At 35.9% G+C, this 26,872-nt stretch overlaps 2 protein-coding genes and 1 non-coding gene across 4 annotated transcripts; 1 reads left to right on the top strand and 2 right to left on the bottom strand.

Moving 5' to 3' along the window:
• The first annotated feature begins 508 nt into the window (after window positions 1–508).
• Window positions 509–12,233, top strand: Afti (aftiphilin). 2 transcript variants are annotated; one of them, XM_089640774.1, is made up of 6 exons: window positions 509–650; window positions 793–907; window positions 1,231–2,900; window positions 5,364–5,592; window positions 8,232–8,342; window positions 9,768–12,233. In XM_089640774.1, the coding sequence occupies exons 2-6, from the start codon at window positions 811–813 to the stop codon at window positions 11,588–11,590; spliced, it is 3,930 nt and encodes a 1,309-aa protein (XP_089496900.1). In that variant the 5' UTR covers window positions 509–650; window positions 793–810; the 3' UTR covers window positions 11,591–12,233. The 2 variants fall into 2 exon arrangements, with proteins under 2 accessions (XP_089496900.1, XP_089496901.1); XM_089640775.1 differs by lacking the exon at window positions 8,232–8,342.
• Window positions 12,234–17,657: 5,424 nt separating this feature from the next.
• On the bottom strand, window positions 17,658–21,884 carry mtTFB2 (mitochondrial transcription factor B2). The gene is made up of 7 exons (XM_089640773.1): window positions 21,239–21,884; window positions 20,782–20,926; window positions 20,546–20,685; window positions 19,713–19,877; window positions 19,445–19,593; window positions 18,401–18,565; window positions 17,658–17,839 (listed from the first exon to the last, which is right to left on the bottom strand). Exons 1-7 carry the CDS (start codon window positions 21,680–21,682, stop codon window positions 17,719–17,721), a joined length of 1,329 nt encoding a protein of 442 aa, XP_089496899.1. The 5' UTR covers window positions 21,683–21,884; the 3' UTR covers window positions 17,658–17,718.
• TRNAP-AGG (transfer RNA proline (anticodon AGG)) lies at window positions 19,033–19,104 on the bottom strand. Its single transcript has one exon. It is a non-coding gene; the product is annotated as a tRNA-Pro (tRNA).
• Window positions 21,885–26,872: the final 4,988 nt, after the last annotated feature.

Genomic DNA, 26,872 nt, shown 5'->3' with positions numbered 1-26,872 from the left:
TCAAATAATTGCATATACATAAACCAACGTTTTGCTTTTTGTTATGTTTTCAGTGACTAGTGAGAAATTTCATGTATTAGAATCAAGTTGGAGTCTCACTGGCAATCCATTGATGTATAATGATAATACATTTTTAATTGGAGATGAACAATATTTGAAAAATGATACTATGTACCATTAACCTAAAAAGCCTTTTTAGGATCATGTATGTAGAAACGTACTTAAGCAGTATTCATTTAGAATGATTTGAGAAATGATTCTTTGATATAAATCTATGTTCCTTTTATGGTCAATCTTTTCCAAACTAAGTAAAGGGAGGGAAATAACCTTTGTCAAAAAGAGTAACAGGTGAAACCATCCATAAATCATGAAACCATATAGCGAAAGTAACATTTTTATAAAATATTTTATGTGGATGATTAGCGCAGCGCGGTCATCGCACCCTTAGTTCTTTCTCAGACACATTTATTGTTTTCAACGCTGGCAACATTATTGTAATTCAATAAAGTTCTTCATTTTCCTGACAGATGTGTCAATTTGGGAACGTCAGGCGAAATTTTATTTATTCGCCTTTACCTCGTATAAACATTACAAGTTGTTCCTAGTTTCTGGTTATATTGTTTACGCTTAAAACATATGTTTTTGTTTTGGTAAGTCATCCTGCACTTCCGTCTCCAAAATATGTTGTTTTGTCCTTCAACTTGAGGCGCTATTCAATCCTTTATGATGAATATTTAATGCTTGTTACATTTATAAGATAGTTAACCAATATGTTTTAATCTTTTATTGTAGATTCTACTTTAAATCGGTATGTCTGTTCCGCCATTGGTATGTAGTACTCCACCGCCCCCAGACCAGATAGACGACGATGAATACAATGACGACTTTTCTTTCAATAATTATGAAGGTTAGTATCAGGCGACATCCCTAATTACCGTGTGTCGTCACAACTTTCAAAATTATAAGCAATATTTAAACAAACATTTACACAAATTGTTATGGTTTATTTTTTCATTACGGTGACCTCCTTTTCTTTTCTCAAAACCATATATTTTTTACTATTTTCCATTACGTTGGTTGATGCGTTTTGCTTGCTCTTCCTCCTTCTAGAGTCAACATTTCCGACACCATCCATTGGCCATCATCAGGGCATACGTGCACATCAATTCCATATTGTTTTAATATAATGTTAGTGTTCCATTTAAACCTTCGATCTGTGTTGTTTTTCAGATTCCTCATCTCCGCATCCATATGAAGGCAGGGAATTTTCCTCCTTTGATACTTCAACTGTAAAAGACACTCCAATCAAATATTCTGAAAGCAAAACTACTATTGAAGAGATTGCTACTAGTGAAAAAGTTACTTCCGACACTCCCAATATCAATAATCATAAAACCATCGATATTTGTGCAAATAAAAATATATCAAAATCAGAGAAAACAGCTGTTAGTAAAGAAAATGGAGAAACGAGCGAATGTTTCGAACATCATGAGAATTCAAATCATACCACAGAAGAAAGCAATATAGAAGACTTAGATTTAAGATTGGAGTCTCTGCAACTCGACTTTGACAATGAAAGAGTATCAGTTGAAGAAAGTCTGAACTCCACATTTGATGACTTTGGAACATTCCTAACCACATCTGAACTAAGTGAATCACTTTATTTGCCAAAAGAAACTGACACTGACAATAAAGACACCAAATCACAAGAAACTTGTTCCGAAGACAGTGTTTCATTGCGCAATGATGACAGCAGTGATTTCGAAGTGGGTTGGGATAATTTCAACCAACCTCTAGGTCCAACAGACAACCTCCCTGATGGAACAATTCCTACTACTTCGTTATGTGAAGAAACGGATGGTTCAAATACTGAAACTGCGTGTAAAGTTACAGATTCCAATATTTCTCAGCAAATAACTCTCACTGATAATGTCCACGATTTATGTTTGGAAGATATCTCAATTTCTGATGCTGATCTCAATTCTGTGGAGGCGAGTGAACTTGACTTCAAGTCCACGGATTCCAGTGGCATCTTTGTCGAAACTAAACCCATTGATATTGTTGATGAAGATAATATAAATGGTCGAGATGAAGACTCTAATAATGCTATCTCTATTTCTTTATCGCCTGCTGAAGATCCACATACCCCGAGTCCATTAGAATTAAAAGAAGCGACTGAAAATTCCGAGTTGACAGATTCTAACGACAACATTAAGGATGCCACTGATAATGTGATTTTAAACAATTGTACTGATCAAAACATTCCCGATTCCACTAAATTAGAAGAGATAAATTCCTTTGACTCCTCCATCGATGAATTTGATGATTTTGCCACATTTCAAGATGCCGAACCAGTAGAGACACTAAAAGAAGTTATAGAAAATGTATTCTCCAACTCAAATTCTGATCCAGAATTTGAAGCCAACTTTACATCATTCCCACAGGATGAAAGTTCATTAGAACCTCATCAAGATGCAGACAATTTCATTGTTACTGATAATTTGAAGACTGGTAGTTCTTTGGCAACTGCCGAAGATGATGATGATTTTGGTGATTTCGATACTTACGACCCCACAAGTTCTGCCGTAGATGAGACAACATTTATATCAGATGCTGGGTCAAAACAAACAGATTCCCCGAAAATAACTGACCTTATCCACTCCAATGACACTGAGATAATTGAAATATTGAACAAAGCTGTTGGAACCATCTACCCTAGCGATGGGGTGGCAGAGAGCGAAGCTGATGCTGTGGCGAGCCATGAGTTGAAGACGGTTCTCGGAGAGAATTGGAAACACCTGAGGGACTATGAGGCAGAACAGTCCTACTTGTTTGCGTGGAATAATTCAGCAAGCCAAAAATCCTTATTAAAATCACTCGGAATTGATTCTAGAAATATTGTGAGTAAATTTGTTATTTATTTATCTACAAGTTCTGGGTTCATTGCAGCCTCTATAGTTTTGTCGTCTCAATCATTGAACTTCAGATGCCTTTGGAATGTCTCCACAATTCAGCCTGAAGTTCCTAGCTTTGCCCGGCCTTTAACCCACCCCATCCATCCATTTTATTTGCGACTGAATTAAATTTTGTCCTTAATTTATTGATTATTTTTTTGTATTTATTTAACACAAATTTAATTTTGAATATTAAAAAAATATCTTGTCAAGGGCAATGCACTCTACTATTTACGTAAAAATGAACATTTTATTAAGAGGCATAAATCATGGCGGCCCGTGACTAAAAAATGGCAACGTACAATACTGGTAAATTAAATGATAACAGGAGTTGCATACCTGTACCTCCCATTTTTTCAGTAAAATGAGCAATATTTTTCGCTCCAAAATACATCGACTCCGAAAATTGTACACGGAAAACTAACAATCACAACAAAGCCATGATGCTGTCGAATAAAGCTATTTTTTAAATATCTATGCACCTTTTAAACTTGTAATTGTAATAATTAACAATGGTTTTGGCAGGTCATTATTTTTCAAAAATTTAATCGCAAGGTTTTGGTTACTTCCCATTTACAAGTTTTTTACAAAACTGGGCGCAATCTTAATACTGAATACATACTGTCAAGGTTGAATCTTGATTTTGTAACACTATAACATCTAATATTGTTAATTAGTTCCAAATTCGTTAATCCTAATTCATTCCAAACGTTTGGTATTATGCATTTGTAACATATTGTCAACAATTAAGGCTGCGTATGCTCTGCGAATGCACGCAGAATGCATATGTCTTCACTGCTCTAACAAATGAATTGGTATTATGAAAGTAGTCTGTCTCCCTCACTTCACGGTTTTTCGAGAGAGTGCCCACAGTGAGAATACCTCGTGTATACAGGGTGTATCGGCACGTACCCGACAAACTTTAACCAGCTATTCCTTAGCACATTTGGAGTAAAAAATGTTATGGGCACTTTGCTGTCCGGTAGCATTTTTTTTTCAATTAAAAACAAAAAAAATTAAAATTTCCACACTACATCACTGTCATTGGCATTGCGTTTCGTGTTCAACAGCTGTTATAAGCAAGTATGTCAAAAAGCGTCTTTGCTTTTTCGCACACACTAAATAATAATAGTTAAAAATGAGACGAATGATGCCGTGCCATTTCGTTGTGATGGTAAAAGTGCGCCAATATAGGTACACACGTACATTATTCAACGGAATTCGAATAAAATATTTGCCAGATGGCTTTTCAAACTTTGACAAAGGATAAAACAGTGGTGACATGTGGTGAAAATATGAATAGTAAATTTTTTATTAAAAAAAAACGTTACCGGACAGCAAAGTGCACATAAGATTTTTTACTCCAAATATGCTAAGTGTATCAGACGTAATCGTGTGACACATAAGACTGTAAGGGGCCGGTGATCCCAATCCGTGGAGGCGGAAGATGTCGTCCTTCAGTGGCGTGGAGGGGTAGAACGGGGCCGTCTCTGAAGCCGCTGTAGAGCTGGTCCGTTCGCTTGTCGCTTGTTCTTGAGCTGATTCCGAGTCTGGTCCGAAGGGGTAGGCAGTCCGTGGTCCAGGGTGAGGCGGGGGTCAGAGTGAAAGAAGGCGAGCAGAGTCAGAAGTCGGAGCGAGGTAGAGGGCAGAGCAGAGAGAGAGGTGTAGAGCTGGTGGTGGTTTCTGGAGATCTCACGTTTTGAGGGCCTGTTGCCCGTTTTATAGCCGCCAGCGGGTGCACGACGCGCACACGGGCCCACTTTCTCTTTGATTCCTGGAATCCGTGAGCCGTGTTTGCGACGCTCACGCGGCGCCCCGCCGAGCCGTCTATCGCCGCTCGGCCGGTAGTTTCGGGCCTTCCTTTGTTTGGGCACGATCCCCGGAACCGTGCCCGTGGGACGTAATGACGGCGTACCACCGGTCATTTGTGACGCTATGTGCCCGAATTAAATTATGATTTTACCAGCTCTCACAATACTTCTCTGCCCGTATACCTCTAGCCAAGCTCCGACGTTCATTTATTATAAGATCACAAAAACATTTTACATCATTTTACAAACAGAGGGTTATAACAATTTATCTTTTCACACATCAGCATTTTACATTCTTCAATTTAACAACAGGGCAAATATCAAATTTTAATATGGGGCGACCGCGGCCGAGCCCGGAGCAGTACGTCCGTTACACTAAGGAATAGCTGGTTAAAGTTTGTCGGGTACGTGCCGATACACCCTGTATATATGTTGTTGTTTAGTAGAAGAGGCAAATAAACTACAGAGAAGCTTTATTACATTACATAAATCATTAGTTTCTCAGAGATAAGTCGAAGCTAATCTGGCTACACAATATGAAAGAAAAAATCATACAACCTGTGCAGGATCGCATTAAATTTAAATTTATTTTTTACAGTTGTTTGGACCAAAATGGAATACAAACATGCCGAGGTTTGCCGCCAATCTCGGTGTAAGTCCACTTCTTCCCGTCAAGCAAACCATCTCCACAAACTCTTGCAGCGACAGTCGAACAGATGAGAAGTCTCCAGGCGGTGTGGAGATCAATAGCAGCGCCACCATCGCTGCTCAGAATATCAACGACTGGGAGAGCATGGAGAACTTCTCCATGGGAGACAACCAAGCCTGTAAGTATCTGGTTTAGTTGATTTCCCTTTAAGTGGTGACTTGGCGCTTTCGTATTATTAATCATTCAAATATCTAACCACTTATGTTTTTCAAATGGCTTCTTTATATGTATATTTTTTATTGTTTTTACACATATATAGTCACAGAAAAATAATACCACAACAGCAAAAAAACTTTAGAAATTCAGAAAAAAAATCATTTTCTTTTAAATTAGTGATTTGTCCTGCTGTTGAGCTCCGTTGTTACATACTTGTAACTTGTAAACTCTCGTTCTGATACACACGTCGTCTGTGAGAAAGAGGGAGAGTTTACAAAGAAGCTATCAACGTAGAACAACAAGACAAGGAGATATAGATGCAGAAAGATTGTGACCGTTCAGCAGTTTTGTTTTTGTGTGACAATATTACTATTGATTATCTATATAATGTTTTTTTTACTAATCATAACTTGACAAATAAATAATACATTTATAAATACTTGGTATTCATAAACTATACTCCATAATGGGCTGTTTTGTCTTCATTTTCGCATTTGCTGCTTATTTGGATGCAAGGTTTTTATCTTAATACATAATATGATATTATTATTTTGCCCTATAAATAATTATTTAAGTTTTTAATCAACAAGAACTGGATGTATGGTGTAAATCCAATGTGCCATATTACATGAGATAAACACAATCACATTAAAAGTATATCTATGTAAAAACACAATGGGGTATTTTCACAAACTATGAATATTTCGACCGGTCGGTGGCCGAGTTGACATCGCGTTTGGGTCCCACCCAGGCGTAGTGTGTTCAATTCCTCGGCTGGCTAAGTCCTACATCACAACACAAGCAACATTTTCAGCTTCCCGTGGTGGTGGTAGGAGATTTTCAAATACTGTCAGGTTATTCGTAACCCGGGAATGCTTGTCTTTCTTTTTAAAAAAAAAAAAAGGTGATATTTAAAGTTTCTTTTTCTTAATATTTTCATTAATAATTATTGATTTTAAAAATAATCTAAAACCGCACATTCCGAAACGGTTTCAACCGGTTACATCGTTATGACGTAGAAACTGCCACTGGCTGGTAAGATGGTTGGCACTGAAGTTGCCTGCAGTGATGTCACAACGCCATTATCAGGAATAAAAGCGAACATATCATTTTGGCGGTACATCGTAAATGGCACATTTTAAATCGTTATAGAAAATTTATTTGTCGACATAAAATAAAATTAAAACGTCTTCATTATGATAATTTTTTTGAGAGTTAAAAAAATCTGAAAATACCCTATTAGAGAAAAGTATAAAAACTCATTAATTGGCATATTATTTATTAGAAATATTACACATTCTAATAAATTAATATCATTTGTGCTATATTCTGTGGTGATAAGTAAAAACACAGTGTTTTCCTTGAGAGTCTCAACCAGTACCGACGACTACCACAGCAGTATAGTACTAAATGAGTTTTACCTCAACCGACTGCATTAAGTTACCCCTGAAAATTTATGAATTCATTTATATTTTAAATATGAAGCAGGGACCCATTACTAAAGATTGTTTGTCTCAAAGTTACGTATATATTTGACATTTCAATTTTGTGATAGTTCGAGCTACGAGACATAGATGGCTCTAGTGTAGACAGATCGTAGAGGTTATAAAGTTACCCAACAGATGTCGGTAGTATATAGGGTCGCCTGTCCTTGTGGAGCCGTGAGGTTTCGATAATCAGAGATTCTAGGAGCATAAGAGAACAGACGTTAGTCTCCTGACTGTCCAATACACTCGTCACCTGTTTAAGAGTTTAAGTATAAATAAAAGACATGTGATTTGTTGTGAAGAAGGAGGTTTTTTTATTATCTAGAATTTACAATTTTTACATGTATTACCAGGAGAAATATGTATAATTTTTTAAAAATATTATTTATAAGTGACCATCTCAAATGTGTCAAAGCCATCAAACATCTAAGGCCCTTCCTCCACAGGGATACGCAAGTAACCGTTACTCACGTCGCAAAATACTTGTCGCTTCACGAGACCTCCACCAATCATTGTTAAATTCGCGATACGTCAAAACTAGAATGAATTCATAACCTCAATCACAACCAAACAGTTGCTGTAGCAGTCATTCTTTTGTTACTGTTTTGTTCCTAGCATTGATCTAAAGCAGAATGTATGACACAATTGACGCCATGTTTAAAGCCTCGACTATGTGAGTGGGAACAATCTCACCCTTTGGCTGTACGCAGGAGACTGGCGTCTGTGCCTGCGTACGAACTTTGGTGCAGATGTACGACGGCGGTAGTGGCAAAGACACTTGAATCATTGAGAATCGGATACTTGCGTATCCCTGTGGAAGAAGGGCTAAATATGCTACTATAAAGTACGATGTATAACACCCTTACTAACAACGATCGTAATGATAATATATGTAAGACTGAATTAACTGTGTTCTAATATTTGATTCCATGTCTCGCTTGCTATGAACGGATATCTGCGACCCCTCCTGTAATCTTCCTTTTCTGGTTATGGTTGGTTTGGATAATATTTATTTTAACAAATATCAAACACCTCCTTATTTTGGTTACCTTTTGGTTTGGTTTCTCCCGACAATCCTCTTAATGGCTTTCCCTAATCTCCTCTTCTCCCTCAGCCTCCTATGCGGAGTCCCTTCTCTTAGACCTAGAGCACCTTATGGCCACCTTGGACCAAATGACTTCTGGTCAGTCGACACACTTTAAAATCAGTGATCTCTTTACAAATGGTGAGTATTTTATAGTGCATTCATTATACTGTTGTTATGCTTTTATTTGTGTTGTTAGATTTTAGTATTATTTACTGTTGGCCATTAAAACTGTAATTTCAATGTTGATTTGGCTTGTTGATGCTAATTAGTCCCGAGTCGATCGCGAACTACCAACCACCAATGATCGATCGGGTTAGTTTTTCAAATAAAATTCGATCGTCACACTCCAGTGTGGGTCGTGAGCGACACAAACCGTGGAAAATAAAGCTAGTGCAAATTAATATTAAACTCTTGTCGTATTCAAGTTAAGTTACTCTTTATGAAGCCGATGTTAAAGTCCCGTTATATTCACTTTAAAAGTTGGTGGATCACCAATAAAAGTCATGTTATATTCTTATTAAAAGACATTCTTCATGGATTAACCAAAAAATCCTGCCATATTCCTGACAAGTCAATCTTTGTGTCCTGTTATATTCTCAGCAGTAAAAGTCATGTTAGAGATGCTCTTCAAAAGTATGTACTGCTATTTTCATCATTAATTTTCCCTTTGTGAATTCATTTATTATCCTTTATCTCGGGAATATTATTTGCTGACCTCACCTGTAATTAACTAATTACTTCTGGGAGTAGTAAAATGGAAATTGTTTCGTATGTTTTCCTTTTTTGTAAAATTCGGATCATTAATACAGAAATGGCAAAGTAAGTTGCTGTTGCCCACCAGCTGCTGGCTTGATATAAAACTATTTATTTATGTAAGTTGTTAAGTAGTTTAAAAAAGTACTAAAATCTATTATTTTGTATTTGTGCGGTTGAAGGTCAATGTTTTGTTTTGCGGAATTATATACTTTCTTAACATTATATCAAACTGCTTTTCAAAGGAAGATAACAATAATATTTGGCCCACTTGTATTTACTATGCAGTCATATTTATCTTTTGTTCTTATACGTGCAAAATCAATCAATAAGTTTGTTTATTATGGTCTTTTCATATGTATGTTTTCAGAAATTAATTAATTCCCTGTAAAACTAAACACTAACAGCCTTACTAATAAAACAAACACTACCCAACTGTCAAACGGTGTTTTAGTTAAACATTAAAAAAGATTGTATGAGTTCTGTTTTGAAATCATACTAATAAAATGAGTTCTTTGGCTGTGCTGTTGAAACGAATTTTAGTCTGTTTTTGTGTCGTTTTTAGCGGTGAATGCTCTCAAGACTAAAACTCAGCTAAACAAGTCTCTTCTCCTGTGTAAGCAATGTGTAACTTTATAAGATCTCTAAATGGCTGTTATACATCACTTTAATCTTGCAAAATTTAAAACACGTTTATTAGTAAGACTGTTGGTCTTCGATAAATTATTTAGGAATGATATGAAAATTTATGTTAAGTGCTATTAATTAACAATTTTAAGGAATATTAATATATTTTGAACAATTTTCTAGCTTGCAATGAAAGGGGTGAAGAAGTTATAGGGAAACCGCATATTGATGATGATCCACTTTCTGAGTCCACAAGCAAGGAAGCTCCCCTGGCACCTCCCACCATACTCAATATTGGGAGGAAAATCAACCTTCCCGACACTCATATCTTCACTCCCACTGACTCAGAGACACCGTGGTCTCACACCATACACTACGATGATGCCAATACCAACACTTTCAACTCCAACATGAAAACAAAAGAATATACTGATACCTTCGCCATTGCTGCCGCAAACACGGATGACAAACCAAATGATATCAGCACTGGCGATGACTTTGATGACTTTCAAAGCCATGCCAACTTCGACTTCATTACCAGCCAAACATCCGGAGACAAGAAACATGGCGAGGAAGAAAGTATTGAGGTGCCGTCAGATTCTGAAGCCATTGAATCTAACAGTTCTGCCGTGCCACAGAGCGATCTTGATAAATTTGACGATTTTGGAGATTTTCATTCTGCAACAATTGAGGAACAAATACCGAGGCGGTCCACAATTCTTCCACCCGTCGGAGTCTTGGAACCTGTGAGGTTGTCTCCGATGGTTCCGGTGGTCAACTGGCCCTCACCGGGGGAGATTTCCAATTCGGCGTTTGGTGATTTCTCTGATACAAATAATCACAGCCAGGAGACTCCGATTTCACGACCTTCTGAAATGCCGCACATCAACAAACTTCCGCAGGTTTCTGGTCCGGTTTCATTTATACTAAAGGAGTCTAAGATTGATGCAGAGACTTGTGCTATGGACCACTCGCAAACTCCCGTTTCAAAAACATCGGCAGTGTCGGATGAATTCTCGGATTTCCAATCTGTGTCGCGTATTCCATTCACAAACCATTCAAAGATCCCCTCTTCGTTTAGGGACACCCTCATAACCACCCACGCTGTTTCTGAAAATGTTGCGGAAAGTGTTTTTTCTAATAGTGCCAATCCACTGAATGATGACTTCGATGATTTTCAAAGTGTAGAATTTAATCCTGTTTACACTAATTATCAAGAAAAACATAAAATCAATAATAATTATCATTCACAACCGGCACCCGTTCAATATCAAGAGCATCCAATGCCGGGGTTCACGCCAAATCCGCACATGCCGGAATATACATTTTCTGCAAATAACATTGCAAAGCCGACCTTGGACCCCACTCCGATCCAAGCTCACCGTGTAGAAGATACTGCATCCAAAAATGCTACGCAGCAAATATTGCAGCCATTGTCTTTAGAGAATTATTCACAGATCAACTGGCCAGACCCCGGCATAGACTTGCAAGACCTGTCCAGATTCAATCCCATTAACTCCATCCAGTCTTACAGCGAACCAAAAACAACCCCCAAGAATACCAATTCCCATTCCAACGCTGACGACGATGGCTGGTCTGACTTTGTATCCATAAAACCGAGCAATCCACCGCCAAATCCCTATTTCCCCCCGCCGCAAAATACTTACAATCAGAATCAGAACACTTACGGTCAAAATTCTAGTACCTTTGTTTCCAGCCAACCGTCTGACGATGCGGAAGATTGGTCCGATTTTGTGAGCGGTGCCGTAGTTGAAAAAAACGAGGTGAAAACTATCAGTCAAAATATTCATTCGCAGTCGGGGAACATGAACTCTCCGTACTATAAGAACCCTGGGCCGGCCGTGGTGACCCCGTCCTTCAAGGGGCAGCAGTCCCCCGTCACGGCCAAGCCCTCCCCTCCAGTCAGCGTGTTGCCGCACCTGACCTACATTTCTCCCAAAGCCAATGTGAGTAGATTCAACAATAGTCACTTTCAAAATTTATAGCATCACATCGCTTCTTCCGGGAATGAATACATCGCTTGAGACATTCCTCGGTCAATACTCGCCCGCTAACTACTTGGATGTACATAATAATTCAATAATTGTTAAATGTGATTTTTACTGATGGCATTTGATGAAAATGCTTTTTTTCTCAATTTATATTTATTTTTAAAATGTAATGTCAATTATTATAATACATCTGTGTTTCCTTGTAAGTACTTAACCCGTCGCAGGGTAATTTAATTTATTCAATGTAATTGTACATAACTCTGCTATTGTATGGGTATTTCTTGCTTCTTGTTGGTTCAGCAAAGCATTCTCTCATTCCCGTAAATGCAAACAATTTCAATGCAGATTTTGACTAATTAATCCTCATAATAATATTTATTAACTCCGAGGATAAATGCATCAATCAATAAAGTAGTTCAATATTTTTTTTATGTCCCTGACTTTGCAACATATTATGAAAAATGAACACGATACCTGTAAATGCAAAATTTAATAAGAAGATTGTATATTCTATTCAAAATTTGGATGAAATTGGTAAATACTTGATATATGTAGTTAAATTGTACAATACTTAAAAATATGTAACAACTGATCATTTGAAAAAAAATTTTTTTTGATGTTACTAAAATGTTCTCATTTCAACTAACTAAATTATTTGTTTAGAAAACATCACATTAATGTTATTAACATCAAAGCCTTTCAAATCAATAAAATATGTAGTAATTCATTGTAGATTAGTTATTAGGAATGTTTTTAAATGAATACCAATATTTCTCCCATAATTTATTTATTTATTGACAGCAAAATTGTACCTTTTATAGTAGAAGTTTAAACAAGAAGAAAATAGAAGACAAACAGTGATAATAAATTAATTACATATAATAATGCACTGCTTTTCTAAAATTCAATCCAAGTAATTCCGAACTGTAAAAATTATGTTGGTTTGCCGTTAAATATTTTAAACAATAAAACAAGGTTAGGAAAAGTTTTATATCCGATAACTTATGAATTACAAGACTTAGTGCCATCGCTGAGAGGTCGCTTGCGGTGATAAAACGAGAACTAAAGTTTATTTAGTTCTAAAACAAATATAGAAAATTGAAGTCTATCGGTGAGAGCAGTATTCCCCTATTGATGGCTAGAGCATTTGCATTGATCTGGGTAAGGTGCATTCATAAATAAACATTTCAATTTTATGCCGAATACTGTACTGATAATTATTCTGAACAGTTTTAAAAAACAATGCTCAATCTATATGGATCGGCAAACCTCTAATGGGAATTTATATGGATCAGCTAACCTCTAGGCCAGCGCCACACTTGACGGAAATTCCGTCGCGGATCTTTCGCGACGGAACGCCAATACATGTAATTGCATATAAATTACAAATAGCGGGCCCACTACGCGGAAGATCGGTCGTTCCGTCGCTGACGATCGGTCGCTCCGTGGCGGACCGCCGACTCTCGCGTCTGCTCCGTCCTCCGCGCACCGATCTTCCGTCGGCGGAAGATCGGCAACGTTGCATTCCAAGTATTTGTATGCATCGCCCCACATTCGGCGGATAACACGCGGCGGCGACGCACGCACAGGATGTTTGACACTGAACGATTTATTATCGAAGTGCAAAATAGAGTCGACTGATAATCCGCCACTGAATATTCAGTGTGGCTGCAACGTATGGTAACGGATTGACTCCTGCGGAAGTTACGCGACGGAATTTCCGTCAAGTGTGGTGCTGGCCCTAATGGGAATTTATATGGATCACCAAACCTCTAATGGAAATTTATATATGGATCATTTTTTGTAATCTTATTAAATAATTAAATTTATTTCCTGTGCAATTTTAACAATAATATTCTGTTCTAAAACTACTTATCTAATAAAATGTCCACAATAAATAATTTAGTAAGATTAGATTTTCTTTGAACAGTTTCCAATTCAAGATTCTGAGTAATATGTCTATCCATTTAAATTGAACTTAATAATTTATTTTTTTCTTAGTGCTTTCACGGTAGAATTTTCCACTAGACAAATTCTATTATATATATTTTAGATCACAAGAATTTATTTTGTCTTGCCTTTTGTATGAAATTTAAAATAGAATAACAAAACAATAAATTCTAGCAAATGATTAAATAAATGTACACGTAACACAATAAATAATCACATTTCATACTTTTACAATTGTTGCACTTTGATTTGAAAATTTTGACTTTATTGCTATTGTTTTTGTGATCAGAATTGACAACCTGATCATTTAAATAAATTACATATATTTGTTAAATAAATTTAATTTCTTATTTATTATTGTGTAAATTAATTTATTTTAGATTACTCATTGAATTAATATTGTACACTTATATGAGTAAGGTGCAGGTTGTAAAGAAGTGTAAAGCTGTAATATTTTTCTATGTATATAAGATAAATTAATGTAACTATTTCTTTGGCTATGTACTTACCGCAATGCTGTGGTTTAGCAATCCTCGGGCAACCGGGACGACCGTCCCAACTTGGGAAGGGCAAACCAGGGGATATGAAGGGCTTACTCCCGCCATTCCCTTTACTGTGAAGATGCTACGTTATTGTGAAATTAATGTTTTAAATCCTAGGCAAATGATACAGTAAGAAATAACAATATTGAGGTATTGGTAATATGTACGTCCTTAATCCTGTAAACTGTCACTGTGCAAGCAATACACAATGTGATTGCGTGCTCATTTCTGTTATTGATAAAGCAACTGTCATTGAAAAAACATACAATTTCTGTTTTTATGATTTTGCATAAATAATACAGTGAATTTTTCTTATTAGATTTACAAAGAGCCTGAAAAAAACATAAAACATAATGTGGAAAACATAGACCGTCCTTTAATTTAAGTGTTCAACGAATAAAGAATACATAAATGTATATTTTTTTTAAATGTGAAACAGTACAAGAGTCCCAACTGCACCCAACCGTCTGAGCCAGTGAGACTATGGCATCCTCAATTGGGGTATATTGTGAGGCTGAAGGTGGTGATGAGAGGAACGAGATTGGGAAGCCCCCTTGAGGTGATGTTTCACTCAGCAGCTCACAAATCAGACAAATATTATATTTATTAAGGGGAAGTACCTGGCTATTCAGATCTGGTAACCAAACACGGCCAAAGCCATTTCAGGCAACGTTTCAATTCTGAATGGTGGTCTTACACACGGGCGATACTGATAGTATCTTCCATTCTGGAATGTGCTGCAATTATACTATATATATATACATATTATTTTAAATTAATAATTTGTGAAATAACCCAAATTAATCAAATTTTGGAAATTGGTTGAGGGAGACTTTTTGACTTCTCTCTCACTCCTGGATGCATTGACCCCCAGATTCCTACTCACCCCTCATACTTTTTCCTTCCCAGAACTTCCTCTCCTTACTTTCCCTCGACACAGCATCCCAAAAGATGACATTAAAAAATAAAAATAATATTACTTGCGCACGCCAGGATTTGAACCTGCGACCTCCAGCTTGCTAGTCGAGACCCTTACGCCTTGACCAAACCCCTTGGCCGTCAACTACTTTATACATAAATTAAAGACGCAGTATGTTTTGCACATAATATGTTTTTTTTTAGGTCCCTTGAAAACCTTATAAGAGAATTTCACTGTATTATTTATCCAAAATCATAAAACTGAAACAGTGTTTTTTATTGTATGCAACTTACGTGGGAACCTTTTTGTATGCTACTTACTGTGTCTGTTTATATAATTTTAACTCCTGAACAATTAAGAAATTTTTACTTACCAGATATTACTGCCACAATGACAATGCAAACGTTGAATGTTTATTTAAAGCGGAGACGGTTTACAGATAGTTTCCGTGAGCTCTCAGGCCGTGGGCCCATTGTACTATCTCCCTTTCACCTCATTCCTGTAACATAACCCGGTCCCTTTGATAAAGTTCACCGGGGTTGTCATTGGATATTTGACTTTCTCCTGGCTCCACAGCGTGTCTTCCCAGGTAAGCCTTATCCCACCAGGGCGGGACATCATCACCATAAGTAAATTGGAGTCTCTTCGTCCTCTTTACATTTCCTTCATCTGTTGGTGTTTCCCACTCCCAACAGATGCATGCGTCCACTGAGTACTGAGATGGCCGTGTCCCGTTAGTAGTCCTACCAGTTCCCTCAGTGGTGCACTGTCCATATTGACTAGCTGTCTGCTCCGTTCGTGAGTACTTTATATTGTTGAATTAATATTTTATATATAATAGTAATTTATATTTAAATTCATGTTGGTTCTGAGGACGAGGTTCAATTTTAAAGTTTGCCCGGGAGTTTGTTATTGTCGCTGTCGCAATGTGATGTAAATATTTCAAAGTTAGGAGACATTCATTTATACGACTTAGTAGAAAATCGTTTTCGTTTAATGTTGGCTATCTCGTGTTGTAGTTGAACAGAAGATAGTATTGAGTAAAATGCATAAAGCCGTGGCTATGGATCTGTTTGAGGTGTGAAGTAAAATAATTCCATAATTATGTATTTCATTTATCAAAATGTAACCTGAAAATCTTTAGGATGTGCCAATTTATATTATTATTGAGATCAAAATGGTACATAACCTATTTGTTTTACTCGGTTGTATTTCAAAATTAAATTAAATAAAAATTCTTCTTTTAAGTATTTAAAAAGATTATAAACCGAACGTATAAATATATTTAAGTTTGTGTTTTATGTAATGTGATAAAACTTGTATGAAGTAGTTTGACGTTTGAAAAGTCAAAGTAAAAATTGACCCTAGAAACATTCCATTAAAATATAAAGTTATGTAAATGGCATAATATTAATTATATATAATTAGTTTAATGTGTATTTATATATACTTTATTAAACTTCTCTCACTTATTTCATTTAGTTTGTTAGAGGATTGTTAAAATAGGTTTGCAATATTTATCATGTGTGTCAATTCACTTTAAAAATCTCTATATTTATTTTAGAATTTATCTGCATACTTTACAAGAATTAGTTTTTTAACATTGATTTGTTACTTGCATATTTGAGATTTTATAAACAAAATGGTAACTCAAAAAAACGTACATATTTCCGTTGTAAAAAAATAAATCTGAATTAGTTTGGAACACGAAAATCCCATTTTTTTAATGTTAAAGATTACCGAATCGATAAACTTTTAGAATCGTTGGACACGCTCGATATGAATATGAAACAAGAAAAAATAAAACACGGTCAAAATGCATGAAATTTTGAAATTTGAAACAAAAAATGGAACTTTAATGCATTATTTTCCATCTCTCCCGATGTAAACAATTGTCTTTTATAGTAATTAAGTTGAACCAAAGTGTTATTTCATAAAAAAATGTATTAAGCGTGTCCAGCTATCCTAAAAGATTACCAAACCAAATACTTGTAACGTTTTGACAGTATTCTGTGAGATTTTTTTACTCGAGATTAAATTTTGCTCATAATTTGAAGGTATTGAAAGTTGAAATTGTTTATAAAATGGATTGTACTTAAAGAATTATTTTTATATCTTAAACATAATTTGATATCCCTCCCCCGGATAAGCTGCCGCTACTGAAACGTGTCTGTAGGGCACGTGGTCATATGGATTTATGATGTGTCCATTTCGGCTTCGAAGTATTATTTATTTATTTATTATAAATGCTATTTTCATCACCACATGTATGTTTTTAATCTAGTGAACATTAAATGTATCTTATTTTGTTTATAAAATTTTGTATGTGACGTAATATAGAAAGAAATATGTGTATGTAAATAAATATTAAATATTTTATATATAGAGTTTTTCTGACCACATATACAATTATTTACAAATAATAAATAACACAGATCTTTGAATAGTCGGATACTTTCCAACTTTTTCCTTTATCCGTCTTTCTCTTACTTCCTTAAATCCCACAAAATTCCTCGATAGAAATGACATAGTTCCACTGTCTCCTGCTGGTGTAATTCATATATGGCAACACATGAAAAAATCAATATGCATAATATTTTCAAGAAATAAATAAATACACATTGTTATTTGTACCACTTTATTATTTAAAAAAAAAGAAATTTTATATTGTATCGCAAAACCTAGTATCTAATTTAACTGAGCTCCTTAAGTTATTCTTCTTGCTCCAGAATTTCGTCTTTCATGTCGATTGAGGAGGCCAGGTTCTTAGAAATGTGATTGTCCATGGCCTCCTGGAAGGGGCAATGCTTGAATTCGGGCCACGAAATAAATCTGAAATAATATACAACCAAAATAGTCAACATTCTAGTAATACATACAGTGAAATCTCCATCGATCGTTCCTCGAATAACTGTTTTTCTGCATGTGTTGTTTATTTCTTCCATTTCAAAATTAATTTCATACAAAACTCGCAAAAATATATTGTAGCGATCGTTCCGCTTCGTTTTACCGCACTAATCGTTTAAAGCACCCAGTTTTTCATCACTGCCGGCGGCCACATCTGACATTTGATGTCATTGGGGTGCGCGTGTGTGTTTACCCTTTTACTTTATAGTAGTTTTTAACATTCCAAATTTAAAAATGAATCATCTGGGGAAAAAATTGTGTACTCTTCAAAAAAGATTATAATTTTTTGAAGCAGTGGAAAAAAATCCATCTGAAAAAAGCATTTAGGAATCGCTGCATTTATATTTATTTGAGAATTTAAAAAAAGTTTGAGTTTTATTTTTTATTTGTTTGTATGAGAATGTAGCTTTTTTCCTATGCTCCCAAATTCAAATATTATTTCAATAACACTCTTCAAAAAAGATCATTTCTTAGCTACGGCCTTACTTTTTAAAGATGGTGACTTTTTCTGCGGGTGAGAGGTCACTGAACTGTGTGAAAATGGTCAGTCGAGGCAGCGGCGCGTCATTCTCATCTGGCAAAGTGTCCGCATTACTTCCCGGAGGGTCCTGGCCCGTTATCAGCCACACTCCACATCCTGGAATCCACTGCCTTCAAACAGAAATAAATACTTTTTTTAAACTTCAACCACTGATTGTAAGATAATACACGCTGGAAATGCTCTAAATGTCAATTTGAATGGAAACCAATGTCGCCACTGACTTAATACCTTTTGATTCTACTTCATTTAGCATGCGCTCTGTATTTTTAATTTTTTTAAAATTTATATGTAATTATAAATTTTCGATTTTTTAACCTACTTTCAAAGATTTTTACCATTCTGCTGGAGGACGTCTTAGTTGCAAAATACGGAATCTTACCAAAATAAACATTGCTATTGCACTAAAAAAAGAATGTTTTAAAAAGTAATTCCATTGAAATTTCTAGCAGTTTTTTTTTCAGTAAATTATTATAAAATATATGTAGGTAAATAACTGCGATATTAAAGAAACTAATAAAAAAACAATAAACTGATTAAAGAAAAATAATAAAAAAAAGAAAAACAACAAAAATATTTTGGGCTCGTCCGGGATTTGAACCCGGGACCTCCCGCACCCTAAGCGGAAATCATACCCCTAGACCAACGAGCCAGATGAAAGAGGTGTCATTATTAACTGTCTTATTGAACTGTTAAATTTTAATGCGTTACAGAAACCAAATGCGATCCTTATCTACAGATATTCTCATAAAATATATCAATAGGCGTGAAAAAATACAAAGGCATGTTATTGCGCGTTTAATAACTTATTTATTCGTAACAAAATGTCAGAAATGATTTTATTAACTTTGAGATTTAGACAATAGATGTCGTTAGCTAAAAAGTTACTAGACACAACACAAAATCATAGATGGCGTTAATAAAAAAATATTAATTATATTATATTCTGTACTGCAAAAATAATACATATTTATTACAAGAAAAATACTTACTCTAGCATAGGGATGATCCGGTTATATTTGCTCAATAAATGATGCTTGAAGAAATACCAAAGCAGAGGTAAATGTTCCGTTTTGCAAGGCAAAGAAGGCTTCATTTTAATGTGAACTATAAACAAATGTTTCTGGTCATATTGCTTCAGCTAAAAAATAAAACATTATTATACGTAAAGATATAATATTATATACCTATGTAAAATTTATGAAATATTTGAAAAAAGTATGTAATACCAAAAAAATCTTTTTCATATTTTCTACATACCTTTTCTTTCTTACTCATTTTATTAAGACTCTTATCTGTCTGCCAAGGTAAGAAATCTCTCCGGGGAACTTTTGCAAGCAATTCAGTATCGCAAAATAAATTGAATAAAACTGGTATGTAGCGATAAACTGCGTTTTCCTCGCTCGAATCCAAAGGCACCAGACCCTGAAGAAGAAAAGTACAACTAAAAAATATAAACCACCGTGTCGTGAGGGTGTCTGTTTGTCCAAAGTAAGGTCAAATTTTATCTAAATTGATCAAACATTTTAAAACCATAAAATTCTTTCGGTAAATTTGCCGAATTCCGCCTCACACACGCAATTTAAAAAAAAAACACTGTTTTCAACTTAATTATTACTGGAAACAACTATTTAAGCAAGGGAGATGTAATGCATCTTTTATCATCTCCCCTGACATAAATAGTTGATTCTTGTTGCAATTAAGTTGAAATCAAGTGCTGTTTTTAATTTTTTTGCATATTAAGCGTAAGGCGGAATTCGGCAACTTTATCATTCTTTCTTTGGCCTGATTCTATAGTTGGAATTATCTTTACAATGGTATCATCTGATTCTGATCTGATTTGAACTCTTATTTGCTTTGAATTCAAGTATAATTTTCAAAATTGAAACCGATGTCAAGAATTCAAACAAGAGATAAAGTACCTTCCTATTAAAACATTTTTTTTGCAGAAAATTGTCTTAATTCTATATTTGTAATGTGTATTTCGTTTGTTTAAATTTATAATGGTTAATCTAAACAGATTATGTGAATTTTCAAGGATCTGCGCTTTTTAGCCAACATAAGTATTTGAAGTTAATTATCAATGTACTAACATAATAAGATGAAGGCGGCATGGCAATGAATAACTCGGGACGCCCAACTTCAATGAATCCCTTCTGGAAGACGATGGATCGCGTGAGATACTTGATAAAGTTCAGCGAGGGCATTGCACCAACTACCTTCATAGCCACATCTGCAAAATCACAACACTTTCCACTGTAAATATATATCATTTATTATAACATTTTTAATGACTTCAAGATAAGAACTATAGCTCGGTGAAACATACCGTCCTGCATGGTGTTTTTGTTAACTGTATTAAAGAAGGCTTCCATACGATTTCCTCCATCCATTTTGTCCTGATATTCAAGTTTCCACAATCCGAAGAAATCCCCGATGGTGAGTTTCAAATTTTTGTGTTCATTGCACAAATTCTGAAAAAAGAAAACAAGAAATTTGCATAACAACGAAATTACCATCATACTTCAATTTAAGGAAATTATTGTGAATAACAATAAAAGTCTGCAGACACACAACTCACAATGGTAAAAACGCACTGTGATGGCATCAATTGAACCCACATACACATAATAACCCTCTTCATAAAAGTGTACAATTTATTTGTGAATCTAAAATCATTAGGTTTATACCACTTCAACTGATTACGGCCTTGCAGTTTTTGACATTGTGTTAACGCAATAATCTACACACGGAAAATTTAAAATGATTAAACTTATTTAACTTACGGTCAGAGAAGTTTGATGGAATGGAGAGGATTCAAATAAACATATGTTGGTGATGCCATAGTTCAACAGCTCTTTAGTGAGGCAGCCAATTCCGGGGTTGACTTCCACCACAGGTATATTTCCCTTTAGTTTATCTCCTATTAAGTTCGCAATACTTTTAGCGGTGCTGCTGGACACCAGGTAGAGGGACTCCGGGACTACCTGGTGGATCTTCAGCAGATACGGGGACGCCAGAGACTCGATATCGTAGCTGTCCTTCTGTGATTCTAGATATTTAAATAATTCTTTGGAGCGGGAAAGCTTCACATGCTTAGTTCCACTTTGTTTTTCATCTTCTTGAACTGTTGCTTGATCAGTTTTTTTAGTCGCTGCTGTACCAAACTTTAACGCATCAATTTTCATACACCTTAGAGTGTATCTTAAACTAATGGCTCTACTTAACATTTTGGAGCTTGAACTAAAGTAAGTTTATTGACAAATAATATAGGTTTAAGTACAAATAGAATATTATTTTATACTTAAATAATATATTTTTTAATATATTAAAAAATAAACCATCCGAGGGGTTAATCTTATGACATCAAAGAGTTTTACCGGAACAGTTACAAAGGCCAAACAAATATTGTTTACAATAAATCTTTAGTGAGGTTATGTTCCACCGAACTGTCAAAAACAATAAAATGTTCTCTTTCCATGGAGAAATGTGAATAGTGATGTTCAAATATGAATAATTTCGAAAAGTTATTCATAGTTCGAAATAGAAATCGATATCTACTAGTAGTGATGAGCATAATCGAAACATTTGATAATCGGGTTAGTTAAAAAGATATTAAAAAAATACTAATGCTCCTTTCAGACAGAGCGTTGACTTTAGTTGAATGACAATAATTGGACAAGATTTACTTCAGACGTTTCAGTTTGACTCGAACCGATATTGTTAATCAAAATGGCGTCAAGTGAAGTTATCGCAGTGTGCATCCTTATTATTTCGGACCTATTACGGAACGAACTTTAGAACATGAAAAAGCGAAAAAACGTCGTATTCGTCGTATGTGGGCCAGAAAATGGTCATAAGGAAAAACGAATTGGGTACTTTTAATAATATATTGAGAGAGATGGCGTTAGAAGATACCGAAGGCTATCGTAATCATTTGCGAATTTCGGAAGACAATTTTTATGATTTTTTTCTAAAATTCAAGAAAAATCCAAAAAACAGAACATAGTTATGCGTGTGGCTGTTCTGGCAAAAACTAAGTTACAAATTACGCTGAGATACCTGGCATCTGGGGATTCTTTTTCAAGTCTGGCTTATGTGTACAGAGTTTAAAAAAATACGAAATCATTGTTTATAAAATAAGTGTTTGTTGCAATAATTGATGCCCTAAACTTGTTATGAAGGTAAAAAATAATAATTTTTTGAAACACTCAGAGACTAACTAACTAACTAACTAACCATCACGCCGTTTCCCCGCAGGGGTAGGCAGAGAGGACGGACCGCCAAACAACTCGGTCTTGGCACACACTCCTTGCCTCATTCACATTCATACATCGTCTCATACATACTCTTCTATTATTCTGACTCTTGACATGGCCCGACTCGAGTATCTGATTCACTTGATCGTGCCATGTCTTCCTCGGGCGTCCCCGACTTCTGCTACCATTCACATTTGCATCATATATCCTCCTTACACTCCTATCTTCGCTCATTCGCTCTACATGCCATCTAAGCGTCCCTTTCTTAATCTTACTCATTACGCTTACATCAGCCTTGCACTCTTTGCGGATCTCCACATTCCTCACACGATCAAACATGGTTTTACCACACATACGCCTCAGGGATCTCATTTCAACAGCATTTAATCTACTTTCATCCTTTCTTTGCCAGTTCCATGCCTCACTTCCATACATCAAGGTAGGTACCAGCACTCCGTTGTGGACTGCTAACTTCGCTTCTTTGGACAATTTTTTGTTAGCGCCTACGGCGTTTAGTCCTCCATTAACGGAATTACCTGCATTTACCCTTCTTTCGATATCTCTGTCAGCCTTCCCATCTCTCGTAAACATACTTCCTAAATACACAAACTCATTCACCTGCTCCAAGTATTCCCCATTCACAATTATATTGCACACTGTTTTCGTACTCTCTCTTTCAAACACCATTACTTTAGACTTACTTACATTCATCATTAACTCATTCTTCATGCATACTTCGTTCATCCTAGACACGAGAGACTGTAGATCATCTATACTATTAGCAATCAGCACCGCATCATCAGCATACAACAGGCAACATACTTTAAAATTATTCAAATTCGCGCCCAATCCCACCTCTTTCAATTCTTGCATACAATTATCCATGTATAGATTGAATAACCACGGTGACATTACGCAGCCTTGTTTAACACCTTTTGTGATATCAAACCACCCCGTACAACCACCGTTTACCCTAACACATGCAACGCTTCCCTCATACAGAGACGCAATTGCCTGAATCAGATTCGTATTCACTCCATACTTGGACAACACCTTCCATAGCTTTTTCCTGTCGACTCGGTCGTATGCTTTTTGTAAATCTACAAAGGCACAGAAAAGTTTCTGGTTTTTTGCCAGAAACTTCTCAGTGAGCATACGCAATGAGAAGATCTGGTCCATGCACCCCCTTCCACTCATGAAAGCACCTTGCACATCCCATATTTTATCCTTTGTTTCCTTTCTTACTCTTTCAATCAAAATTCTACCATACAGCTTGCCAACTGAACTAAGCAGGCTAATAGCCCTATGATTCCCACATTCCATACGTGACCCTTTACCTTTGTATAATGGCATGATCACAGCCCTTCTCCAATCTAAAGGCGTGTAACCTTCCTTTAAACATTGGTTAAAAAGATTGCACAACCATGTGAGAATTACACGGCTACCTCCTTTAAAATATTCAGCAGCAATATTGTCAAACCCAACAGCCTTACCATTCTTCATACATTTAATCGAGCTTTCTATCTCATCCATGCTAATTTCGGTAACATTCACTCCATCGTCATTCATATCTGATTCGCCACTGGAATCACTGTCATTCACTTCGCTTTCGAAGACTTCCTCGAAATAATTCATCCATCTCTCTTTTATTTTTTCCTCATTCGTCAACATTTTTCCATCTTTTGATTTTATCACTTTCATGCTTCCGTTTTCTGGGCCACTCCGGGACCTTTTGACTTCTTTCCAAAACAACTTAATGTTTTCTTGGAAATGGTTTGTCATTTTCATTCCTTCTTCCTCTTCCAGGCGTTTCTTTCGTTCTTTCACTCCAACTCTTACTTTTTTCTTACATTCCTTATATACTTCTTTCGCTCGATACTTCTCTTCGCTGGAAGCACTGCCAGCCGCAATCAGACACAACCATGCTTTCTTCTTTTCTGAGACCAGTGCTTTAATCTCATCATCCCACCATGCATCACCTTTCTTCCTACCTTGCGTACTTATTCCACAAACCTCCCTAGCAGATTCACAAAGACACACTTTTATGTGGTTCCATGTTTCGTCTATGCTTAGACCATCCATTTCCTTCGCATTCAATCTTATCTCTGCACAATTCACATACTTACTTCTCACATTATCGTTTTGCAGTTTTTCTATTTTGACTCTTGTCGGAGCTGGTACCGTTTTCACTTTAGAGCGCCAACCGCGAAAGAGGTTTACTCTCGACACTACAAGAAAGTGGTCAGTTTCGACCTCAGCCCCTCTGAAAACTCTTGTGTCCTCGGTAACAGCTCTCAACCTAGAGTCAATTACTACAAAATCAATAATTGACCTCTCGTTTCCTCTTTCCCACGTATATTGGTGGATACCTTTATGATCGAAGAAAGTATTCGACACAAACAGGTTCCACTCTAAACATACTTCAAGCATTCTGTTCCCGTTGTCATTCGTTCTTTTATCCCCAAACATACCTAAGACCGAATCAAATCCGTCACGTCTAATTCCCACCCACCCATTCAAATCGCCTGCCATTATAATCCTTTCGTTCATATTTTTTAGTCTCATTACAACATTCACACCAGTCCAAAAATCATCTTTCACTTCATCGCTTTCAGAATTAACAGGGGCGTAGCAAATAACAAGAAACACCCTTGTCAAACCGATTTTAAATCTGATCCACATTATTCTCGGACTTACACATTCATACTGCAACATACATTCAATCATTCTGGGAGACAATAGCGCTGCAACACCTTGACAAGCCCTCTCCGTATCTGGTCTCCCAGACCAAATGACGAGCCTATCATTATGCTGCATTGTACCGCTACCTTTTTTCATACTCTCTGTTATACAAAGTACGTCCAAACATTTGCTCACCATAGTATCACACAGTTCGTTCATCTTTCTTTCCATTCCTCCTCTAATGTTCCATGTACCAATTCGACATTGATCACGTTCCGTCCTCCTCTTTGCGCCAGAGACGTGCTATTTAATTAATAACTACTAAGTTACAATAACATTTCAAAAATAATAATGTTAATTGCAGTGACACAGGCATTCCTATTTTTGGTTTCTGATCCTAAAGATAGGGATGGCTTAATAACTTAATACATTTTTTCATTGAAGTAGATGCCATTGAGGTAGATACTAGTTACGCATAAGTAAACCACTCCTAGATAAATCGTAAGCAATTTGAAATATTTAATATGTTCACACGTTTCGATTCGGCAGGAAAATCAAACGATGACTGATACTTGAGCAACAAAAGTAGACGGGCTTTCAACTTTAGCCAATCAGCTAAAAACTTGATTAACTCTGTTGAAAGAGTGTTCACACTTGTCGATTAGCTTTCAAGTGTCACGGAGATCACCAACAGCTAATATTTGTGAAAAGATTTGTTCATTTAAGTCAGCGGTCGGGGAACTTTTTTAACCATTACCCCAAAATATTTTTGCGTAAGTCGATATTACCCCTTCCCCCCATTTTGAAAAGAAGACAATCAATGTATATTTAAATAAACATTATTTATTGAATTAATTTACACGGAAAATAAAAATAAAAGTTACATGAAAATAGTAAGTATGTAATAGACAAACCAAATAAAAATTCTCAAATTGGATCAAAGAAAAATTGAGATTTTCAGGTTTTCCTTTCAGTTTTCGTAGAAATGATTTTGCTTCATGTTTGATACAATTACTTCGAAATTGGGACTTTTTGGTGTAAGAGCAATTTGAATAGTCTTCGGCGTTTAATCGATTTTCGTTCTTCGTTTTTATGTTCATTAGAGTGGAAAAGCCTTGTTCACAAAGATAGGTTGTTGCAAATGGCAGCAAATTTTTTTACCGCCTCCTCATGTGCAATTTTGAAAGCCTTCGTAGCTTTCGACATTTAAAAAGACGACAGATTGGCTTTGCTCTCAAATTGAATACGTGCTTCAGTATTAGATCAAGTATTGTTTCTGCCAAACCCGGAGGTTCTTCTGGTATGTTAGCAATTTCACATTTAAAAGGATCTACAACCCAATTGAAAGTATGCATATCACGATCTGGAAAGTAGTCAGAGAACCGCTCTCTGAGTTTGGTAAGATGTTTTATAACTCTATCCTTGATGTCATCAAAAGTAATATTTTCACAGTCTTCCAAAAACAAAGCTAACTTTGAA

The sequence above is a fragment of the Hesperophylax consimilis genome, chromosome 16 (genome assembly GCF_061612785.1).
Source record: "Hesperophylax consimilis isolate HC1 chromosome 16, BYU_Hcon_1.0, whole genome shotgun sequence".
NCBI classification, from domain to species: Eukaryota; Metazoa; Arthropoda; class Insecta; order Trichoptera; family Limnephilidae; genus Hesperophylax; species Hesperophylax consimilis.
The sequence above is the reverse complement of the archived record's forward strand: the minus strand, read 5'-3'. Positions and strand labels throughout refer to the sequence as shown.

Coding starts and splice junctions, on each gene's coding strand:
- Afti (XM_089640774.1), top strand. CDS start 811: ATGTCTGTTCCGCCATTGGTATGTAGTACTCCACCGCCCCCAGACCAG. Junction 908..1,230: donor TTCTTTCAATAATTATGAAG/GTTAGTATCAGG, acceptor GTTGTTTTTCAG/ATTCCTCATCTCCGCATCCA. Junction 5,593..8,231: donor CATGGGAGACAACCAAGCCT/GTAAGTATCTGG, acceptor CTTCTCCCTCAG/CCTCCTATGCGGAGTCCCTT.
- mtTFB2 (XM_089640773.1), bottom strand. CDS start 21,682: ATGTTAAGTAGAGCCATTAGTTTAAGATACACTCTAAGGTGTATGAAA. Junction 19,594..19,712: donor AAATGAGTAAGAAAGAAAAG/GTATGTAGAAAA, acceptor TTTATTTTTTAG/CTGAAGCAATATGACCAGAA. Junction 17,840..18,400: donor AAAGTCACCATCTTTAAAAA/GTAAGGCCGTAG, acceptor ATATTATTTCAG/ATTTATTTCGTGGCCCGAAT.